We start from the raw sequence: 23,696 nt of genomic DNA on the forward strand, positions 1-23,696 counted from the left end.
AATTACTCTTATCATCCCTCCTGAGGATAGGCTCAATGGTCAAGGCCACCGTGAAATCTTCCTTTTCTTGTAAAAGTTAACTGAAGTTAGTTATTAAAGTGCTGCCAGTATTTAGGGAGGTTCTGAAATGAAGAACAGCACAAGATACCTGCACTGCCTCTGAAAATTTCAAGGATATCTTTTTCCATAAAATCTTGGTCTTGTTGCTTCTAAGAGCTTCCTGGAAGACATATCAGGTACAATTTTGACTTGCCAGTCTGGATATGGGATATGTGAAGTAATGCTTGTAAATGAAATGCTTCTAGTCATGTGTTGTATTTCTCATAAAATGTAAAAGCTTCCCTTTTTGAATTTATATTTTTCAAATGTTTATTTTGCAGAGCAGTAGAGCTTGTGAGTGCATATACACAGATTGAAAAGTGGGATGAAGCTTGGTAATATTTAATTATTCAGTTAAAGTTACCAGATTTTTGTGTACTTAGTCAATATTTAGGATAAAGTAATAAAGGGAAAAAAGTATCCCTTTGTTAATCCCCTCAAGAAAATGATGCACATCAAAATATGCATTGCCAAAGGTTCGCAGATGTGGGGGATTAGCAGTGGAGTTGGAGTATTTATGTGAGAGATGGTAATGCTGTTAATTGCTGGTCATGAGAACAGGATCAGAGGCTATATGGAATAAAACTGAACCAGAATGTTATCTCTTGGGTTTCAGTTCAGACCTGGTCTTGGTCAATAGTGAGTGAAAGTTGTTATCACTCGATAGCTGTGCAGTGTAAGCTTGGTCTGTGCTCCTGTTCTCCGTGTGTGGGTGGACACATTATAGAAGTCATCAGAAGAATTGTGCTAATTGGTTGTGTCCCACAAGGAATCAAAGGACTTAATGATGGGAGCACTCCAGAAAGGCAGCATGGGCTACTGGAGTATGGACCTCTCTTTTAGGGGATTTGTGCAGGATGTTGACCTCCACTATGCTGGTACTCATCACAATATCCCTATTTTTTTAAAAAACACCTAAAATAAGCAATTGTGCTGACAACCAAAAAACCCCTACCTATGCAGAGGGCATCCTATCTTTCTAAACATATATGGGAAGAAAATGAGAGTGAGCAAGAGGAAGGCAATACTGGTTGAAGTCATGGTAAATAACAGCTGCCAACAGAGCCTGTGGAAGGGGGGGACAAGACAAGAAAACTCAACTAGCTGGTGACTAGCACCAGTGGTCATCTAGCTGCAGGAAGGTGCCACACTCTATGGTCTCATCTACCTGCCAGGAAACAGGTTGAAGGTGCTTTACACTGCACTTCAGGTGCTCAGGCTGGCTTGGTTAAACTTAACTTGAGTAATGCCACACGGCACCACAGTATTTAAAGCAGACTTATGTTTACATGGTTCAGCTTGAGGAGACCCTCGGGTCGAGGCTCCAGGTCTTTTTCTGCAGCTCTAAGCCATTGACCCAAAGCTAACCCAGAGGAGAGTCCATAAATTGGGGTTCCTATCAAGAGGGAAAAAACTCACGCAAAATACTTACACCTTCAACAAGACCAGCACTAATAAAGCAAAGGAGATTCAGACAGTTGTAAAGAGGCATATTGTATGTTCCCTGAGATCAGGACATTAAATTTGGCCTGAGGAAAGAACAAAGGCTGGGCAAGGGGCAGGAGTGATGACTAAAGTATTCACAAAAGCTACAGCCGCTGCAGCACTGAGGAAAATCTGAAATGAAAGAGTAACCCACACAGTTTTATTTTTATGACTTATGAACACTTCAAAGGGTACAAACAGTACATCTTGTGCCCTACAATGTAATCAACAGAACTTCAACAGGACTTTCAGCAATATTCCTCTCTGCAATGTGAAGTCTAAGAGACTCATACACAGACAAGGAAACAGAGCAATTCTGAAATCTTTAATAGCTAAAACTTCTTCCTGCAAATCTAAGTACATGGAGATCTATCAGAGAAAGAACTAAATTAACCTTTTTTCATAGAAATTTCATCAGCCTCAGGTTTGGAGCTCAGATCCCACCAGTGGGAGGGATAGTAGTGTACAATTACGGGATTGGAGTATGATTTTAGCTGACTTTGAATCAGGGTGGTGAATGAGCTTAGATTTTGAGTATTAGTCTGTTAGAATAATTACCCACCAGTTTTTGGAAAATATTACAGATCTAATTTTTTTTTATGTTAAAACAGATAGTAATAATGTAGAACTCATTGCCAAAATAGTGAATCTTTTGTGGAAAAATAGTATATCAACAAAACCAGCATGTCTAAGAGGTTCATCTGACATTATCTGGACTTTTACACATCCATAAATTTCCCCAGAATGAACTAGGAGGAACCTAAAAGCTAATAATTTGAAATAGGTCAATAACGGGCCCTAAGCTGTAGCAAAGATTCAGGATAGGATTCACATTTTAATGCCAGTATTGTCATAGACAAAAAGCTTTCAATCTGTTCATAACTGTGCAAACTGCTTTGTGCCACTTTAAAATCTGTCCTGTGATATCTCCAAATATTGAGTACACACAAGTCTGAATTAGAAATGCATGTAGGCTATTTCAGTGAGAGCCAGGTGACAGACCTGGACAAGGAACTAGTGTTGGTCGGGCATCTGTCACGAGACCACCAGCAAGCACGTAGACGCTAAGGAGCATTTGACTAAGGGAGAGAAAATGAAGAAAAATGCTCGATTATCAGTATCACAAAAGACTTCTCGCTTCCTACAGTACATCTTCATCTCTGAGTCAAAAGACAATAGAATAGGATAGATTAGTTCCAGTTGGAAGGGCCCTACAATGTTCATCAAGTTCAACTGCAGCTACCAAGAGCAAGTTCCACTGCTCCTGTCTCGGACTAGTATTAAACATTTAATGGTGGCTGCAGCAGAGAGAAATATTTTTAGATATTACATTTATTTAGGTGAATTTAATGTGGGAAGAATGTGAGGCATACAGAGAAACGTAACAGCACGGTAGGCAGCACAGTGATTACATCAATTAATTCCTGCAAAATACCCAGTGGTATTGACTGAAATGAATCTTGAATCTTCTCATGTGTAATGTGGGCTTCAGGGGTCATTTCTGGAGTGACTGAGGACCATTTCTATTCAGCACAGACATGCAAATGTGGGTTGGGACAAGGCAGAAAATAGTATTTAGGCCAGACATTGCAAAAACTGTTTGTGAGCATGAAACAGAGGAGAAGCAGTCCAGACAACCTGTGGAAATAAATCTTACAAATAACTTAACAAGTAGCAGTACCGTGCTTTTTTACTGCTGAGCTTAACCTCCTTGTCATGCAGACCCAAGCTGAAAGATTCAGCCCTGTCTCTGAGTCCAAGAGAGGACGGCTGAGCCCTGCCTTGGGTCTGCCTTTCTCCTCACCTGTCAGTGGGTTTTAGTGAGCTCCCAGCGGTGCCACAAAGAGAAACAGCTTGGGATCCGCTTGTTTGTTCTTCAAAAAATTAGTCTCCCTTGAGGGAGGTAGTTTTTGGTTGTAGATGGCTGACTTGGTGATAAATTAACTCGAAATCCATCTTGTCCACTTTTTGGCTGCATCTTTAGAAATAAATGCTTCATGCGCCAGCAAAACACTGCCTTGCAGTGGGAGGAGGAGGAGGGCAGGAGATCACCTTGGCAAAGTGAGGCAGGTGTCTCAACAATCTTTCTTTTGATCTTCAAAGGTGGTAACGCTCAGTTTGGAGTTCACTCATCTATGCTACGGCTACCCGCCCGACAGTACATAAGGAGCTAACCCTGTTCTTCATTTCAGGTTTTTAAGTGACTAAGGCCAGAGAGAAGCACACACAAGTTGCCGTCCTCGGCTGACATTTCAGGAGAAATGGTTGAACCTGTGGGCAACCACTATATTGTAGCCAGACCTGTGTACTCGGAGAATTTGTTCAATGAAGAGCATGAGAAATTGCACAGATACCATAAAACCTTTTGGGATCATCTGAAACTATATTTCTGGTAAGGAGATTTTTCATTTTTTTAAAAATATGGATCTAAGAAACAGCCCGAACTGCTGCTCTTGGACAGCATGAACTCCATCCTGACAAATTCCACCTCAGATTCCAACAAAGCAAATGAAAACTCATTAACCAAATGCAATGTCAGATTTTTCTAAAGAATTTTAGCTGCTATTACCCTTAAAATTCTTCCTACAGTTGTAGGCCAGACAGCTTCTCTTTTCCTGGGCACTTGGCAGCACAGACTCCAGGAAGACCTTACTGCAGCCTTTCAATACTTAAAGGGGGCTTATAAGAAAGATAGGGACAGATTTTTTTAATAGGGCCTGTAGTGATAGGACAAGGGGCAATGGCTTTAAAGTGAAAGAAGGTAGGTTTAAATTAGATGTAAGGAAGAAGTTCTTCACTGTGAGGGTGGTGAGACACTGGAACAGGTTGCCCAGAGAGGCTGTGGATGCCCCATCCCTGGAAGTGTTCAAGGCCAGGTTGGATGGGGCTTTGAGCAACCTGGTCTAGTGGAAGGTGTCCCTGCCCAGGGCAGGGGGATTGGACTAGCAGATGATCTTTAAAGGCACCTTCCAACCCAAACCATTCCATGATTCTATGATTATTTTGGTTGGAAGGGACCTCTGGAGGCTAGAGGGTCCTCCTTGAAGCACAGCTGGCAGAGCAGGTTGATCAGGGCTGTGTCTGGGTGAGATTTTGACCTCTGGCAGCCTGGACCTGAATCCTTCCCCCTTCGTTTTCCCTCCAAAGACAGGCCGCAACTCAGCCGAGCTGTCCACCGGCAGAGCTCTGTCCTCTTGTGTCTTTACAGCTGCTCCCCACAAAGGGTCAAAAAAATTGCTTTGGGTTTGTTTCCCATCGTCTCGTGGCTGCCAGCGTACCGCTTCAGGGAGTGGATCCTGAGTGACATTGTCTCCGGCATCAACACGGGGCTGGTGGCCGTCCTGCAAGGTACCTCCAGGAGCCGTGTGCTCCGACACAGCCTGCTAGGCCAGGTGCCAAGGCACTGCGGGCTTCAGCCTGCAACACGCATGTCACCTTCCCTGCGCCTCTGTCCTCACAGGTCTCGCCTTTGCATTGCTGGTGAATGTGCCACCCGGCTATGGACTCTATGCGGCATTTTTCCCTGTCCTGGTCTATTTTGTCTTTGGCACATCCAGGCATATCTCAGTGGGTAAGTTCAGGCACACCTTCTGCCCTCCTTACTGGTGAAGAAGTACGTGCTGTCCCTTCGGGTCTCTAACGAACACCTTGTACTGCTCAGGACCCTTCCCCGTCCTGAGCCTGATGGTGGGAGGAGCTGTTGTCAGGCTGGTCCCCGATGACAGCGCTGGAAATGGCACTTCCACAAATATCTCAGCAATAAATGAAGAGAGGGTGATGGTGGCTGCATCTGTAACCTTCCTTTCTGGGGTTTTTCAGGTTGGTAAACATATATGTGTGTGCCTGCACACATCTATATGCACGCACATGAATACAGGGATGGTGGACTGGCCTTCCCCTTTGTTTTCCCCTGGTGTAGTCACCAAAGTAATTCTCTTCCCCTTCCCATGCAACTGACCTTGGCTCACAAATTAGGAGACATTCCCCTCCCTCCAGTGGTCAGCCACTGATTCATGCTGTGAAATCCCTCGCCCAGACCTGAGCCCAGAGCCCACAGCCCACACGGGTGCACCTCATCTACAGCAAAAAACTATCTGCTGGATAGGAAAAAAGTAGTTGTGAGAGTGATGTGAATGATGCAGATGCAGCAAGGGGAATAAAAACTCTATCTCATAATAGTAAAGTATTTGGATTTGTCTTTAAAAAAACCCCAAACAATAATTTCTCCTTCCTTCCTAACAGAGAATTCCTATAGTTCCTTCCTTCCTAACGTATTAGTATGTTTGTGCTTCATGAAACACTGGTACGATGTAAAAATATGGGTACTGAAAACCCTGAGACTAGGGAGGTTTATTTTAGCTATAAAATAAAATGAATAGTTTTTAACTACTCTAGCAATTACTCTTACTAGTCTTATGCCCCTGTTGCTAAGTCTCAACTTTTATTGCAAGTTTGGTGACAGTATTTTCCTTAATCCCTAGATGTATGGGATTAAGTTAAAATCTTTGTTCCCATTAATATGGTTCTCTTTGTCACAGAGATTGCTTAAAAGCACGAATGAATCACACTGATGTATGGTCATTTTGCATTTCAGTTGCTTCTGGGAATTCTTCAGTTTGGATTCATCGTTATTTATCTATCACAATCATTAATCAGCGGTTTCACGACTGCAGCGGCTATCCATGTTGTGGTATCTCAGCTGAAATTCATGCTTCAACTACCTGTCCCTGGATTTAATAAACCATTTGGCATCATCTATGTAAGTGCTAAGTGTTCGCTATTTGATAATCTATTGAAACCTGTGATGTATATCTGACCATATATCACAAGGCAGTAAGAACAGAACTCAGCATAAAAACAGCCAAGCGGGAGGAAACACAAGAGAAAAATATAAGAAATGTGTTATTAGTATATGACCAATCTTTAAATTTATTACCAAACACCAAGTTACACCTTGTTGGGCTAATTAGATAATATTTTCTATTGTGTGTTGGGATATTTTAATTAAACATTCAACTTTGCCTCAAGCATTTAATTATTAATTTTTACTGGACTGATATTATATATATTTAATTTGGATATGACTCCGTGAGGGCTGTTGGATGAGAATGGAAGAAGAAGGACAGGAAGAAGGAGCAGAGAGAGGCACCTGCTCAGTAATTCCCATTGCTCGCATTTCCGATCGCGCACACTCCCATGTTGCTCCGACCCTCCTGAAAAGGGAAGCCAGGGAGAGAGGGCCGAGGGCCAGTGGAAGGGGTCTTTCATGGCTGCTTTCATCATTTGGATGATGCACATGCACATTCATTGGGGCTTGCAACCCATATCATGCCACAGGGAATAAATCCCAACCATCGTAATCCTTAGAGCAATTCCAATGCAGGCCCTTCTGGAAGAGACAGTGTTACTGTGCTAGGGCACTACTATTTCTAAAGCACCGCATGTTTCTTTCCAATTTTGCAGACTCTGGAGAGCGTTTTCACCCAGATCACAGAAACAAACATTGCTGACCTTGTCACATCCATTGTTGTCTTGCTTATCGTGTTCGTGGTGAAAGAAATGAACGATCGATACAAAGCAAAGTTACCAACTCCCATCCCGATTGAACTCCTTGTGGTAACAGTTACTTTTCTTTGATTTTGCAATTGCTCCATCACTGTAGTGACACAGGAAGCAGTTTTAACTATTTCTTCTCCTGTTCTGCATTAAAGGATGGTTTATCATTTTACCTATAAGGAAAAATTGACAGTGTTCATGAGCTATTGTGAGATGTTTTACCTCTACTAGATGTTTTACCTCTACTTAGCTGTTCTTAGCTGAATATATCTGTAGTGAGTAAGGTGTTATAAACGATGAATTTTTTCCTGGGACAAAATTGGCTCTGACACCAGCCAGCTGCAGTCCCACAGCTGGGGCACCTCTGCACCACACCTGCAAGGAGCCACTGAAGTCCCGGTCATCCATGGCCAAGCACGAAACAGTTTTGCCATCCAGCAGCAGAGGGTTTTCCCCACCCTGAGTAGCAGTGGGGTGGAGGAAGCCTCACACTGGCAGCAAGCTCCTGGAGGATGTTGCTATAGATGAAAGTAGTGCTTGTTTTCCCCCAGAGTTATTACAGCATCTTGCTAGAAAACACGTGGTTTACTGGGTGGGATGTTCTCTGTTGTTAGTGAGATAGTCTCATACATACTCTGTGTGATCTATGAATGTAAACCCATACCCGTAAGGTGGTTCAGGAATAACATCTGAACAGCAAAGGGATGTGCAGACTTGGGGCATAATTCTGCTACTAGTGATGAAACTGGAGGGCATGTGGGAGAGGGAAGGTAATGGGTTTTAATAGTTTCTTCACACTCTTGCTTGAATGTGCCTAATGGAGGTGGGGTTTATTATCTTTCAGACAGTCTTAGCAGCATTGATTTCCTATTTCGTTAACTTTGAAGAAAAATTTAATGTAGCTGTTGTCGGAAAACTAGAGGAAGGGTAAGTGATTTACTTAAAATTCACCAGTGGAGCAAAATGTTCTCTCTACCTTTTCAGTGTTAAATCAGTTCAGCTATGTTTCTTATTAAAATAATCTGCTTCATCTTCTTTCAGTAGGTAAATAAACATTTTGCTCTCAACAATATCAGGACACACTTTTAATAGGTAAAAGTTACTCACTAAAGCACATCTCCTACTCCTCAAAGAGTACACTCTGACTTGAAATAATTGCATGCTTCATTTTCCAAGACAGTTGTTGAGCAGGAGGTTGGTGTTTGTCCCTTACTGAGCTACTCACTCCTGAACCCCTCCATTTCTCTCAAAGTACACACATGGTTCAGCAGCCACCACCAGCCCTGGGAAGCCACGAGGACACTGCACAGCTCTCCTACCTGGTCCCATGACCCTCCGCCAGCATCTCTGCAGGCACTATTATCCTTCGGAGGCCTCAACATCTGCTCATATCCATATAGAGAGTATATATCCACATATAGTGTATATATCCATATATAAAGTACATCCAGCTATGCCAGATTTTGGCATAAAGAATTAATAGGCACACATTAAGTTAAAAAGAGGGAGGAAGACATTTACTAGGACAGCAGACTGCAGCCATTTACTCACTGGGGCACGCTCGATTGCCTCTTGTAGCCCCAGGGGCGCTAGTGAATGAAGTTTGCAGAGGAACGGCTATTTCTGCTCAAGAGTCTCCACTCTTCAGACTTCAGTTCACTGGAAAAAAAAAAGAAAGGAAGGGAAAAAAAAAAAAAGAAAAGCCCAGAGAGGAATTCTCCCCAGGATCTGCAAAAGACCCTGATCAAAGAAGCAGGAAATGGTAAAGCTAAAGCATCTAGGAGATAGATATCCTGAAAGACTAGTCAACATTACCTGACTTAGTAAATATTTGTTTAGCTGTCTAAAGTGCTTCAATTAATCACACTGGGATTTTTTTTGTTGTTGTTGTAATTAAGTGAAATCCTTCTGTGCACAAATTGCCTGTGCAAGGGCCTCAGTGCCATGTCAGATCTTACATCCAAGCGTAACTAGAAGGCAGAACTGTGCATGCACCTCAGACAAAAAACGCTGTGGCTGGTCCTGGCCAAGTAAATGAGAACCTGCTGAAACACAAGCTGAGCAGATAAACAGAGTCCCTGTCTTGATTAAAGATTCCCCAAACTTTTATAGGGTTCAGACCTGGAATTCTGTGTTGCATCTCTTCAAAGTGCTTGGTATGAGCTGGACCACTGCTTGCTTGCTTGCTTGCTTGACAACTTGTCTCCTTAGGCATATCCTTAATGAGTTGAGTTTTCTGTCTTTCAGATTTCAAGCACCTGTTGCACCTGATGTAGGTGTCCTCCAAAAGTGTATCGGCGACAGCATTTCCATTGCAATCGTTGGGTTTGCAGTAGCCTTCTCTGTGGCTAAAGTGTATTCTATCAAACATGACTACCCAGTAGATGGCAACCAGGTAGGCATGTAACACAGAAATCAATACAGTGTATTTGTCAGTGGGAAATAAGTCATTTTAGGAATGCTTTGCCTTGTAAATAACTGTCATGAACCACCTTTTAAGAACAATCTCTTTTGTTTTTATTTCAGGAACTAATTGCTTTTGGGCTGAGTAATATAGTTGGTGGATCATTCAAAGGATTTGCCTCCAGCACTGCTCTGTCAAGATCCGGTGTGCAGGAGAGCACAGGAGGCAAAACACAGGTATAGAAGACAACAGACCATGATGGCATTTACTGCAAGAAAGCTCTCTTTTTTCCTAGCTGACCATAATGCCTGCAGGCACTTATTCATGGTGGAATTTTTCTCTGACGCAGATTGCTGGTATTATCTCAGCTGTCATCGTCTTGATTGTGATCTTGGCCATTGGGTTTCTCCTGGCACCATTACAGAAGGTATTCACTGGTTTCACCTAGCACTTATTCCTGCTTGTCAAAGACAGGGCTTGTCTAGGAGCCACTGGGACTGTTTGTAGGCTTCAGTGAGAGCCAACAGGGTTTTGCAAAGCTTGGTTCTTCTTCCCAGATCATCACAGACAGGACCACTACCTCTGGTCCCTCAAAGTGAATGCAAGTGCCCAAACACCAAACACCACAGCACCAGCTTTTAGGTGCCAAAAATAAGTGGGATTTGCAGCCTCAAGTCAGACGCCTGTGCTGCACCATGGCTAGGGAGGTTCCAGCAGCAGCAAAACACTGAGAGGAGCTCCCTGGCCTTTCAGCTGTGCTTTGGCCCTATTTTTATTATCTTTTAAGTCTTAATGTTCAATATTTGCTTTGCTTGCTTTAAAAATCAGCATGTATTTTGGTCTTTTTAACAGTCAGTCCTTGCATCTTTGGCTCTTGGCAACTTGAAAGGAATGCTCATGCAGTTCAAGGAAGTAGGCATCCTGTGGAGAAAGGACAAGTATGACTGTGTAAGTTGAGTCCCACAAGCATTCAGGAGTGAAGCACTCTGGAAAAGTCATCTATTATGCAAATTGGCTTACAGGTTATCTTTTTTCCTAACCTGCCTTACTTCACTGAATGGAAAGTACAACAGTGGCATGCTTTTTTTACTTGTATACCCTTTGCTCCTGTTTTCCATTTTGTCCCACCTATTTTGAGCCGATTCTCTCTCCTAAATTCATTTTCATCTATTTCATCAAAATTATACAGTTAATTATATAAGGTCAAATACAGAAGGCAGTTACAGAAAATGTCTAAATACCTACTGCATTGGTTATGCATTCAGGGACACTTTCTCACACTCACACAGCATGTTAGATGAAAGTTACACAGCAAAAAACAAGTGACGACCACGGCTTGAAGGGTTTACTCCAAATGGTAAAGCTTGTGGCTGGAGGGCAGGACTGGTTACCTCTAACATCCAGAAAATTTAGGCTCTTACCTTTCTCATTGGCCAGTTCCTTGTGTTCCCAAATGGTTCCAGGCCTCAGGTTTCCCAGCTACCAAACAGTTATTTACCACATGAAAATGCTTTGAGATCTGTGGCTAAAAAATATTCAGTATTATCTAGTTATTAATGCTTATCAGTCACTTACATTCACAGCACCTACATTTGCACATTTACAACTCTCAGCTTTACCAGGATCCCGATTTACTTGTAACCTTGCCTTTCTGCTGGATTTTTATTGAGCATTTAGTGAATCACCTGCAGAAGATCCACACCTATATTATTTTAAGCCTTTATTGTATAGAAATTGTCATCCCTAGAAACGGTCCCTGGTGCTAGTTGGTGAGTCTGGCCCTGTTTTACAAAAAAAAAAAAAAAGCCCTAGGAAATATGAAACCGCTCACCAAAGGCAGACAGACAGCCTGGACCAGATCTGAGATCTGTTGCTGCTCCCACCCTGGGCTCACAACCCAGGTCCTTAACATGCTCGTAACCACTGCCATCCACTTGCTTGTTACAGATTATATGGGTGGTGACTTTCTTAGCTGCCATTTTTCTTGGCCTGGATATTGGTCTAGCAACTGCTGTGGCATTCCAGCTGCTGACCGTGGTGATCCGCTCCCAGATGTAAGTACTTGTTGGATGCGATGATAAGATATCTCAGGGCCTCCTGTTATAAATTAACTCCCCCCCTGGTACAGACAAGGCCAACAACCCTATGCCTTGGTCTGTCCAGCAACCGTGTATGGAAAAATAATTTACGGGGGGAAACCCTTGGATGTGGGGTCCCACTTCAGTCTACCAGCACAGCTGAGGTTGCCTTCTCTGATCCTTCCCTTCCGCCAGGTTTCAGTATGGGGTACAAATAACTGTGTGTGTGTGTTTGTTCACAGTCCAAGCTGCACTGTTTTGGCTAATGTTGGGAGAAGTAACATCTACAGGAACAGGAAGGATTACACTGATGTAAGAAAACTCATGTTTCTTTTATTATCTGCTGCATTTGTGTTTCTACAGCAGACGTTACTAACACTTTTGCTTCATTGTACAGATCTATGAGCCAGAGGGAGTGAAGATTTTCAGATGCTCGTCTCCTATCTTCTTCGCTAATATTGAATTCTTCAGAGAGAAACTCATCACTGCTGTAAGTGTCTGGGGCTGTCGTTCTGAACATATGCATTGCATGACACATTAAGGTGAATACAATTTCCCAATAATTACTATATATGCAGTCAGCCCACAGTTCAAAGATTAATTTTTCATTAATTATTCAAATATTGTTGCCACTACTATAATCCCACATGTACGTACACACCTCTGAGAAAGAGAACAGCCTGACTCATGCTGAACTTACACGATAACAATGTATATACACATTTTAAGTCCTTTAGAAGAAAGCTCACACCACTCTCTTTACAAATACGGGTACTTCTGACGCCTCTCTCCTCCACCCGCTAGATAGATGAAGCAGAAGACTTGCAGGAATTTAGTATTTTCGTAACCCTTATTAGCCTAATTTATCTGCCATCTAATTTTGTTAAAACCAGCTAAGAGATTCAAGAGACATACGCAGCCAACGTGATCAACTTTGGTTTTCTTCTTCAAGGAAACAAAACAATGTGTATACAACCCACACTGCAGTCAAGTGGCACAGAGCAGGTACAACCTGTGAGCTCTCTAATCTCAGTCACCTGGGTGGCTGTCTCATAATGAGGATGAATAGGACACACTCTGGGCTAGCCAGCACTGTACCAGCTTGCTGGAGTTACTGGCCTGTGCTACAGCATTGTCACTGCTATAATGCTGTCCATGCTGGTGTCCTAAGGCTAGTAGAGATGGGCCTGCCTGGTTTGTAGTCGTACCCGTAGACATCTTTCCAACCAAGAAAAAGAGCCCTTGCTTGAACTGATAGGCAACATCAAGTCCAAACTATGCTCATCATGACTGTAAAGAAAACCTGCATGAGATACTGTGTCCTTCCCCTGGTGTCACTGGTTGTTTTTTTTTTAATTATTCAAAGTGCTGTTTCTGCAGGTTGGCTTCAACCCACTGAGAGTCCTGAGGAAACGCAATAAAGCTCTGAGGAAGATCAGAAAGATGCTGAAGAAAGGAGAGCTGCAAGTGACACCCGTATGTAAGGCAACTCCATCTGGGAGGGATTAAGCAACCAGCTCCCTGGCTTGACATGGCAAAGAAGTGCCTCACAGTCTCCTGTCCTAATTAGATATACTATTCCCCAAGTTGCAACTTCATGACATAAACACATTTCAAAAATAAGATTTTAAATGGCTCTCACAATTAGAGACCTACAGCTTTACCATGGGCAGAGCTTGTATGTGTCCACTGAAGCTTTGTTTGGCATCAAATGGCAGTATCAGATCCCACAGAGGCAATGTTCATGCTGCATTAATGGTAGGATAAAGCTGGTTTCCTTCCAGCCCAAATCCTGCATGCTTTTTCTTGACTTGTTCCAAAATCACTGAATCAAAGCGCAACTGACAATTGACTTCAGGGAAAAATAAAAAGCCATCGTTAACTGATTGTGATGATTAAATGATTGTTGAGAGGAAAGCCAACATTTCCAGACTCCTCCAGACAAGGAAGAGACAGAGGTTTTTCTAGTGTAAAGTGCAGGTGGGTCCTGCTCCAGCTTACAGGTACATCAGCTTTGCATTGCCACCATTCTTGCCCTTGTGTAAGATGCACTACTACCCTGGCTGGGTCTTAAAAAGAAGTATTAATTATGTATATATTATATATATATGTAATATATTACTTTTCTCTATCAACACAGAAAGGCTTGATTTGCATGACTAACTATACACATGAGTCAGATGAAGAATTAGACAACAACAGGATAGAGGAGCTGGACCAGCCCACCAACATGACAGACTTGCCCATTCAGATCAACTGGGGCGCTGACCTCCCCCCCGGCATCATTGTGCCCCAGGTCAACATCCACAGCATCGTTCTGGATTTCTCATCAGTGTCCTTCCTTGATTTTTCTGCCATGAGAGTCCTCCAAAAGGTAAAAGATAAACAGTGACTATATGAAAGAAAAACATATGCATGCAGTTACACTTGAGGGATATGCTTGAGGGAAGGGATGGCACCTTGACAGGCTTGAGGAGTGGGACAATGTGAACCTCAGGAAGTTCAACAAGGCCCAGTGCAAGGTCCTGCACCTGCACCAGGCCAATCCCCAGTATCAATACAGGCTGGGGTATGAATTGAGAGCAGCCTTGAAGAGATGGACTTTGGGGTACTGGTGGACAAAAAATTGGACATGAGCCGTCAATGTGTGCTTGCAGCCCAGAGAGCCAATCGTACCCTGGGCTGCATCAAAAGAACCACGGCAAGAAGGTCGAGGGAGGTGATTCTGCCCCTCTACTCCACTCTCATGAAACCCCACCTGGAGTACTGCGTTCAGCTCTAGGGCCCCAGCACAAGAAAGACATGGACCTTTTAAAGCTGGTCCAGAGGAGGGCCATGAAAATGATCAGAGGGCTGGAACACCTCTCCTATCACAAAAGGCTTGAGAGATTTGAGGTTGTTCTACCTGGAGAAGAGAAGGCTCTGAGGAGACCTTATTGCAGCCTTTCCATACTCAAAGGCAGCTTATAAGAAAGATGGAGCGAGGATTTTTACCAAGGCCTGTAGTGAAAGGACAAGGCAATGGGTTTAAACTGAAAGAGGGTAGATTTAGATTAGATGTAAGGAAGAAATTCTTTACAATGAGGGTGGTGAGACACTGGAACAGGTTGCACAGAGTTGTTCCACATCCCCGAAAGTGTTCAAGGCTAGGCTGGATGGGGCTTTGAGCAACCTGGTCTAGTGGAAGGTGTCCCTGCCCACGGCAGGGGGGTTGGAACTAGATGATCTTTAAAGGTCCTTTCCAACCCAAACCATTCTGTGATTCTAGCCTGCTTCTTAAATGCATTCATATATGGACTGGAAAGTCAGTGGCAACCTTTGAGTTTATGTGAATTTTAATGTACATTTTCCATAGAAACTGTTTAGGAAATGGATTAAATAATCCATCTAAATTTTCTTGGAATTAGAGTGTTGGCTGTGGCACCCTTTCTTCACCCAGTAAGATTTTGGAAAGCTTTACAGAAATGTACATATGAAATACGGCTTTAAACACTGGGCTGGGAGTCAGAGCATTGGAGTTTCATTTCTGCTCCTGCTCTCACCTCCCCGGATGACGTTGAACAAAGCAATAAGAACAATATTTTCAAACAGCCATAGCTAAAGTTAACTATCTAGAGCCACATAGGGTTTGTAAATGTATTTTCATAGGAACTAAACACCTGCCATGTCAGTGGGACCTGTAGTTCCGCTCAAATTCCCAGTTATAAAAAGCTCCCCAGAAGCTTTTGGGGCCTTAGTTTCACCATGTGTCAAGTAGGTATAATAAAACCATACAGTTTGTGAAAGAATATCTTTTTCACCATGGGCTAAATTTATTTAATACTGCCCATTTTCAAAAGGATCGTTCATCCCTGTCTGCAGCCATGTGAGAGACCATCCTGCCTCTAGGTGCAGCAGAGTTTGAGTTTAGAGCTGCTTACTGTCATAGAGCTGAAATATATTAAAGTGGTTTGTGTATTTGCTGTGGCTAATCACCATAATGGCTGTCATCAGCAAAAATAGCAGTATCTAAATGGTGCATCTTTCCGGCTTAACAGACTTTGAAAGAATTTGTCCGGATCAACATCGACATTTACATCGCAGGGGCACATGGTGAGTACTTCCCTTTCCGTCAGCATCACCATGGATGCCTTGTCCCACTGCCTTCCCCGTCCACCACTGAGCATAGCTGGGGAGGATCACCCCAGTTTTACCTTCCAGGCTTGGATAGCAAACAGATTGATCTGAGCAGAGGTGTCATCCCTCCCATGTTGTCCCCACCGGGCTGGGACCATGCATGACAACTTGTTTTACCTATGGCCGCTGCTGTGCTGTACAGCTCTGGGCTACGAGACCTGCTAACGGGCAGCCTGGCTTAGGCATGAATTAAGAAACGGGGCTCAAATTACATTCTGCCTGCTATTGAGCAGGACAGTACTGATGGGCTTTTATATCCCACCCTCTCCACATCAGTAAAGAGGAACCCATCTGCTCTAATAAATAAAACAGTGCAGTATATCAGAAATTCCTGTGCTTGCTCCATGGACATGCTTAGGATACACTATGTCTTAATTTTCAAAGCCTGCAGGTCACTTTGTGCTTTGATTTTGTTCCCCCACAGAGGGCTTCCTGGACAAACTGGAGAGATGTGCATTTTTTGATGAGGAGATTAAGCCATCCATGTTTTTCCTTACCATTCATGATGCGGTTTTACACATTTTGCTGAAGAAGGACATAGCCAGCTCCCCCAAATTAAAACTTGCTGAGGTAACACTACAGTTTTTATCGTTTGCTACTTTAGTGCCTTTACACTACTCACAAGCACCCAGCAGTGCCCTGCATAGCTAGCTGTGTGCCCTACACTGTCTCTATATCTAGAAAGTTGACGATTAAAACTCAGCTAGTCTTCAATAGGTTTGGAGAGTTGAGTGGTCCCTGGCCCAGGTGCCTGGCAAACCACCAGTGAAAGGAGTGAGTAATTCCCACTGGAGACTGGCCTGGCCATGGACTTCACTCGAAGTCACCTCCTTGGGAAGAGTGTGATAAGGGGATGAAATCCCAGCACCTCCAAGTACCGGCCCATCCATCGTCAGTCCTCTGTCATCACCCATCTGGCACGGGATTGCTGCATATGCTGCAGCGGCTCTTGCAAGGCAGACTTGATGCTGCTTAAATGCAGGCTTCCCAGGCCTGCCTATCTTCAAAAGGCATGCTGAAGTAATGCAGATAAATTAGTACAGACAAATTTGGTGTTGGCCTATCTGGGAGTGTTCCTAAATCAAGAGCAAGAAAGGACCCGCCTATGTTAAATCCATTTAAAAGTACCAAACCCAGAATGATACTCACTGGGAAACTGTAGAATCCCACTTAGCTGAACTGGCCCAGCTCTTCCACATTGACCTGGAGACCTGGCAGGGGGCATAAAGGGCTGACAAGCGAGAGCTTCCTTCCTTCCAGGTCAACTTCCCAAGCACATTCCAGAGATTTAAAAGCAAGACCTTCTTCAGTTTGAAAAAGGAAAAAAAAGAGAAAAAGCAGCAATCTGTTTCCTAACCCACCACTTCTTCTGTTCATTGCAGGAGAAGGGTAGCAGCAACAACTGTATCATCACCCTCAGCAATGGACTGCGCAGCCGGGAAAGCACGGTAAGGCTCCTGTCTCCAGTAGTGGCACTCCAACCGTAGGGAATGCAGCCCCAAAAGCCTCTCACGGGAACTGCTAGGTCAGATAACAAAAGCGTCTTCATCCCCTGAGCTCTTGTGTCAGCCAAGGGCAGAAAGCATCCAGAGAGCTTATTGATGGGATTGGACTTAAGGTAAAGCCTTACAGGAGTAAGAGGCGTGGGGCTCTGCTCACATGCCTTGCCTTGCACACTGAGAGCCTGCAGGGGGAAGGTAGGTGAAGACCATCTCACCAGGCTCTCACCTGGTCTCCTCGCCTGTCCACCACGGTTCCCCCATGAGGAGCTCACCAGTAGCACATCCACGTGGTGGAGATGTCAGCATCAGTCCCATGTATCTAAATGTCACAGGCAGAAGGGGAGTCTGGAGCCAGGGATGGAAAGGGACACACACAGCCTTTCATCATGAAGAGAAGGGCAGTATCCAGCACACAGCAACCCCATAAGGAAAAAAATGTCAGACCACAGTCTTCCCACACAAATGCTTTAGAGGAGCAAATTCTTACATGTCACTCACCAGAGGGCAACTATCCTGGCTGTTCCTTACAGAGGGTGACATTTATTTCCTTTTATTTCCTACAGATTCCAACAGAAACAAAATTTTAGTTTTAATTTTCCAAATATAATATTCTCCAGCAACACAACATAACTTACAGAAGTTGAATGCAGACGCAGCGATGAGCATGAAGACAGAAGGATACATCCATATACCTTAAGAAGAATTTACTACAGATGGTTATGTTCCAGGTTTTGGAATGGCCTTGTTAGTCTTTATGTGTCTTTGTACATACGGGAATGTATTTATGTACATACATGGAGGCAAAAATCACACAATTTTCATATTTCATACCTTGCTGACAGCCTACCCACAGTTGAAGAAGCATGTAATGTCAACCCTATTTGCAAATACTTGTACATATATCTATATTATTCTGACAGTTTGTAGACAAGCTGTACAGTTACTAGAGAATATATAAATATTTCAAATTTTCTAATTTATAACAGACTAATAGTTGGGAATGATATTTTATCTTCAGTTTGTATATAACTTGTATAAAGTTTTCCTTATGGTTTGTAAGATTCCTAGTAGACTTAGTTATTAAACTTGTTTTTGGCTCACTACCATGAGCATAGTGTACATAGTGACTGATGTATCTACTGTAAAACATAAAGATCGTCCAGGGAAGACACAGCATTTTCAGATCCAAATATGATTCATTGATTTGGATTGGGCTGATATATTAAATCATCCTACTTATTTTTTAATGTCGACACCAGCAGCATCGTATTTCTGATGCATTATGCGACTTCCTGCTCCAGGTACTAGGTTATTTCTGCATTTAACTCTGTTGCTGTAATACTAACGTTGCTCTGGGCAGTCTACCCTCGTGCAGATTGCAGCACATATGCCTTGCTCTATTGTGGGATAGTGTGGTGATGCAGATTTACTGGCTTATTCTCGAGACAGGCACCTCTGGAAACCTAGATACTGCTCTTCCACTGAGCACTGTTGCTGCTCAGTTAGAGCAATACCATGTACCACTTTCTAATATTTTACTCACGAATAAGCTAAAAGGCAAATTTCACACCTGCTTTCCTTTTCGAGAGCTGACAGATAATAGTGTCAATTCATCACATATCCTGAGCCTACCTCTCCTCAGCACAGTGCAGATGCTCGGTAACTAAAAGGCATTTTACAGCCAGCGAGAGGGATAGAAAATACACAAGCCATGGAGCCTGGGCTGCTCAAGCCTACTCTCAAGCCTGGTTTTCACTTTGCAGTGCAGAAGAGATTGCCTGTGTGAAAGAGACAAAAAATTCAAAATTATTTAGTTATTCAAGGTCTTGGGCCCAATGGAGAGAGCATTATAAGACACAAACCCGTTTTGTTTTTTTGTTTTGGTTTGGGTTTTTTTGTTTGTTTGTTTTTTCAATTTCAAACTAGGTTTCTATTAAGGAAAAAATATCTCTAAGCACTTCTTTACTGGAAAGAAATGTCACTCACAATTCTCTATTCCTCATCCCTATGTTGAATGTAGACAGCTTTCTTTTCTCACTCTTCTTAAGAAAACACCTGCTCCCTTTTGCTTCCTAAGAAAATACCTGAAAGCTTCCCTGATCCAGAAATGGCAAAGAACAAGTGCAGGAACTCTCATTAGTACTTATGTGATTTTATTAAGTGTAGGAAATAATTCACCATAAATTATCTTGGAGCTGTGTTCAAGCATTAGTTTTCACAAATAAAACTGAAGAAAACTTGTCAACTGACATGTATTTACATCTATTTAAAATTACTTATTTTGGGGTTTTTTAAGCAGTTAAGCTGAAGTTCTTTTGTGAAACATTACTCCATGAAAGTGGAAACATTCCTGCCCGCTTGCATACATTGACTCTTTCCATTAACAGAAGCGTATTACAATCAGTCCTACTAGCACTCCAGAATGACTTATATTCTATTATCAGAACGAAAGATAAAAGTTTCAAGATGACTGAGCTAACTTGCAAGTTTCCTGCTGCTATTCCACCCACACTTTTCCGGACATATGTCGGATTTTTTAATCTTTTAATCTCTTGTAGTCATGAACCGAGTCAGAACTGAAAACAATTTAAAAAAAAAAAAAACCACAACAAATTAAAGCCCCATATTTAGAGAACAAGGAGATACAACTCACAGTAGGAAAAGTTTCTAAAGTCGCTCTGTCTTATGACTAAGTCAAGACTAAAAGGAGCTTTAAACTTCATTATTGTCACTCACAATGCCCAAATGCAGCTAGTCCAGTTTACAAACTGGTCAGTATAAATCAATCATCAGTGTGAATGTAACATACCTTAACACAGTGAAGAACCTCACAGTTGTGAGGGCACCATTACTACATAAAGATGATTTAACAATTGCTAAGAATTGTTTTTAACACCATGAAATAAAAAGCAGGGGAAATACAACTTGTATAATACTGACATTTCCTTTAGAAATGTAGTCAGGATGAAAATGAATATAAACCTTGCACATTTCTCTGCTGCATTGGACCCTGTAATGCCATATACATATATGAACAGGAAAAGTTCAAACTTATTTCCCAAACATTCAGTATTATGTTGCAACTGCAATCCACTGTGCTTCTCCAGTTTCCCAGGCTTGACAGTACATTCTGATGTGAACCTGTGCATGCTTTTGTCAGCAACACAGCAATGCACGCAGAGAGAAATGCAACAAAATCAGACACAAATTTTACAGAGCAGAAAACATTTTAAGAACAGAGGTGCATTCAGACTCAATCCACAGAGAAAGCGTATCCACAAATGTGCTTTTGAGAACACTTGACTTAATACAGAAGACAACTTTTCTCCCTTGCTATGTGTGCAAACTCTAACATGGAATGAATACGAGTTACTTACACTTTAGGTTTTAAAAAACAGAATTTGATACATCTAGATAACCAATCTTTATGTTAATAGTATTTAAAAAAACCCACCAAACAAAAGTACATGTTCACGCAATTCGCCTGCTTGTTGTAAAAGTATGCATGGTTGCAGGCAATCCTTTAAGCAGTTACAGATAGAATTGAAGGTAAGAGCGTGAGGAGACAAGCATCTAAACCACGGATGTTTTCAGGCCATCTGCTGGTATCTTTTCATTCATTCCATGGTGGGCATAAACCATCATCACACTCCTTTTCCTTCCCTTATGTGACATTATTAGAGGAACCTACAATGCCTGACAAATTTAAATGTCATCACAGTTCTCTTCCAAACTTGAGATGTGCTTGGCAGTGCCTTGGGAGGGAGATCACTGCCACAGACAGGGATATTTATTCAAAAGAAACATAATTAATTCAATTCAAATATTTGTCTTTACAGGAAGATGTAAGTATGAATGCAAAGAATTCACAAATACATCTCACCATTTCTAAGACACTCAATTATACAATTAAATACAATACATGAATTTCTGAACTTCACACTGAAACAATCATGTATTTTGCAAATATACCTCAACCAATCAACCGAGGAAAAAAACCCCAAACAACCCAAAACACAGCAAAACCCCGTAAACAAATTAAAAAGACAGTTAACATAGGGTTTCAACCAACAGAGACATTTTTTAACCTTGTAAATATGAAAGCATCAACAGTACCCTTAGTTACGTAGGTATGCTTAAGGCTTAATAAATAAAAAAAAAAATGGATTTATGTCTTCCTGTGCAAGCAGGACACAGAAATTTGACCCAAGTCCAAGTCCTGCCTATGTAAGATGACTTTTCAGTAACTCCTCTATCACAAAGACTTTTGATCCATGGTCACTAAACAATTCAAGGGATCCCACTGATTTTTGTGGGACATACGTCATTGTCTGTATGACATACCTCATCTTTCCCTCAACCATAAAGAGAAAAAAATTCGCACACATTTCTCCTTTAGTGCTTTTTGATAGAGCAAAATCTGCTGTTTTCCCTTAATCAATTCAACTGCCTCAGCATTTTCAGAGCAGCACTTTATCACTAACTTCAAGAACAGCTTTGCACCCAGAATTAGGAAGTTTGAACCCTTCATCTGCTTCACAACACACTGGATAATACATAACAAAAGTACACAACCGGACTTATTTCTAAAAACTAGCATGTTAGAAAGAGCTGCCTTATTTCCTCATCACCTGCAATCGACAGGTAACAGCTGATTTCAGAATGTCTTATTTTCCAAAAATGAGTGCACTGGTGAGGTCGACACATCTCCCTGCACAACAGCCGGTCACAGGGTGTCCTTGTAAACCCGCACCTGTTACCTTCGCAGCCTAAACAAAATGAAGCTGGTACCTAGAACCATCAGTAAGTCTGTTTAAAACAGGTACGTCCCACATAAGCTTGACTTTGCAGAGTCAAAGAGTATTAATCAGACATGCAGCTTTCCTCCCAGATGGAGTTTTATGCTGTAATATAAACATGCCTAAGCTTACCCCCTACCAAGTAATTTAACAGTGACAAAAGAGGATCCTTGAAAGTTCCCCACGTGCTTAAGTTACTGAAACAAAATAATGCTAGCAGGGTCATTTTCGCCTTCACACACACACAAATTTTCAGCCAACCTCGCACCATAGCACACTATCACTATTAGCCTCTTTTTCTTCTCCAGTGTGTTTTACTTAAAATGACTTATTTTTCAGAGAAACCAAAACAAAGAACTCTGTCTTAGAAAGAAGCGTATTACAGCTAAGCAGACTTCTAATTAGCTGACACTCACTGGCCATTTGTATACCCCAGAATTTACTTGTAGATCTCAGAATTTATTTGCGCATCTCTAAAGAAGTATTTATTTGAAAGGCAATCTGAAAGATTTGCCTGTGGCCACAAGGAAATCAATGGCAGTCAAAGACAGAGAGTAAACCTAAAGACCCCTCGCTCTGGTAATTAAAAATATGCTGTTTATACGTAAAACTGCAAAATTTGGAACATTGCACTGACAAAGCTCTTCCATAAGTTTAACACTTACGAGGCAGGACAAAAGGTTTACAAAAGAAATACTACCACTGAGGCTTTAAGATGGTTCAGACTATTCAAGAACAGTAGGAAATTACAAACCTTAGCAAAAACCCAAAGGATTTCTTCATCTAAAAGCGCCACTGCTAGAAAAGTGGCATTTTGAAAAAAACAAAGGTTCAGCACTAACATTGATTAGAAATGCAAAGATAAGCACTCCAAACAACAGACAGTACTTATTATTCTCTGGTTCTGCTACCAGCTGCACTAAAAAAGAACATTCTCATTTTATGTGTACTATATTTCTGTTCAAAAGTATACTTATAAAACATAAATTTGGGACCAAAACAGACCTGAGGGCCTGCTTGTATTACTACTTTTTGAAAAAAAGTAAAACAGAAGATCTATTGTCTTTTCAATTAAATCTGTATCACAAAATTGAAACAGATAAAGAACGTATAGCTTTTTATTTCTTTATATCTACATATGGGATTTCAGACCACGTCTTTCGGGTTATCTAAATGGGATGTTTTCCTACTGTACATATTTATATAAAGTGACAGAGGCAAACACCACTTCCCTACCTAAAATAACCTGCTTCTCACAGACATGGCAAGCCAATTCGCAGACACTTCGGCACAAACATACTCATAGGTAAACACAATAGTTTGAGTTCAACTCCAGTGAGTAGTGTACCTGTGAACAGAACCTTCTGAATCAAAACTAGCTTTAAAACAAACAAACAAAAAAACCCCAAGCCCAACCCCAAGAACCCAAACAAGAACAAACAAAAAAAAACTCCACCAAATCCCAACCAACATATTATTACATGGTTTCATGTCACACCCAAAGCTGTTATTTCTGATAACTTTACCTTGCTGCATAAAGAAGAAAAAAGCTGAAATGCAGTATTCTGCATGTTCTAATGCCATGAATTCATCATAG

General features: G+C 41.9%; 1 protein-coding gene across 1 annotated transcript; it reads left to right on the plus strand.

Annotated features, from left to right (window-relative positions):
* The first annotated feature begins 3,845 nt into the window (after nucleotides 1-3,845).
* On the plus strand, nucleotides 3,846-17,994 carry SLC26A3 (solute carrier family 26 (anion exchanger), member 3). The gene is made up of 20 exons (XM_010580868.1): nucleotides 3,846-3,976; nucleotides 4,793-4,932; nucleotides 5,045-5,155; nucleotides 5,246-5,403; nucleotides 6,179-6,343; nucleotides 7,048-7,200; nucleotides 7,985-8,067; nucleotides 9,388-9,535; nucleotides 9,667-9,780; nucleotides 9,894-9,971; nucleotides 10,397-10,492; nucleotides 11,492-11,598; nucleotides 11,865-11,934; nucleotides 12,020-12,112; nucleotides 13,003-13,098; nucleotides 13,763-13,996; nucleotides 15,660-15,714; nucleotides 16,223-16,368; nucleotides 17,184-17,246; nucleotides 17,864-17,994. The coding sequence occupies exons 1-20, from the start codon at nucleotides 3,846-3,848 to the stop codon at nucleotides 17,885-17,887; spliced, it is 2,265 nt and encodes a 754-aa protein (XP_010579170.1). The 3' UTR covers nucleotides 17,888-17,994.
* Nucleotides 17,995-23,696: the final 5,702 nt, after the last annotated feature.

Source organism: Haliaeetus leucocephalus, unplaced genomic scaffold (assembly GCF_000737465.1).
Source record: "Haliaeetus leucocephalus isolate CR32 unplaced genomic scaffold, Haliaeetus_leucocephalus-4.0 Scaffold751, whole genome shotgun sequence".
NCBI lineage: Eukaryota > Metazoa > Chordata > Aves > Accipitriformes > Accipitridae > Haliaeetus > Haliaeetus leucocephalus.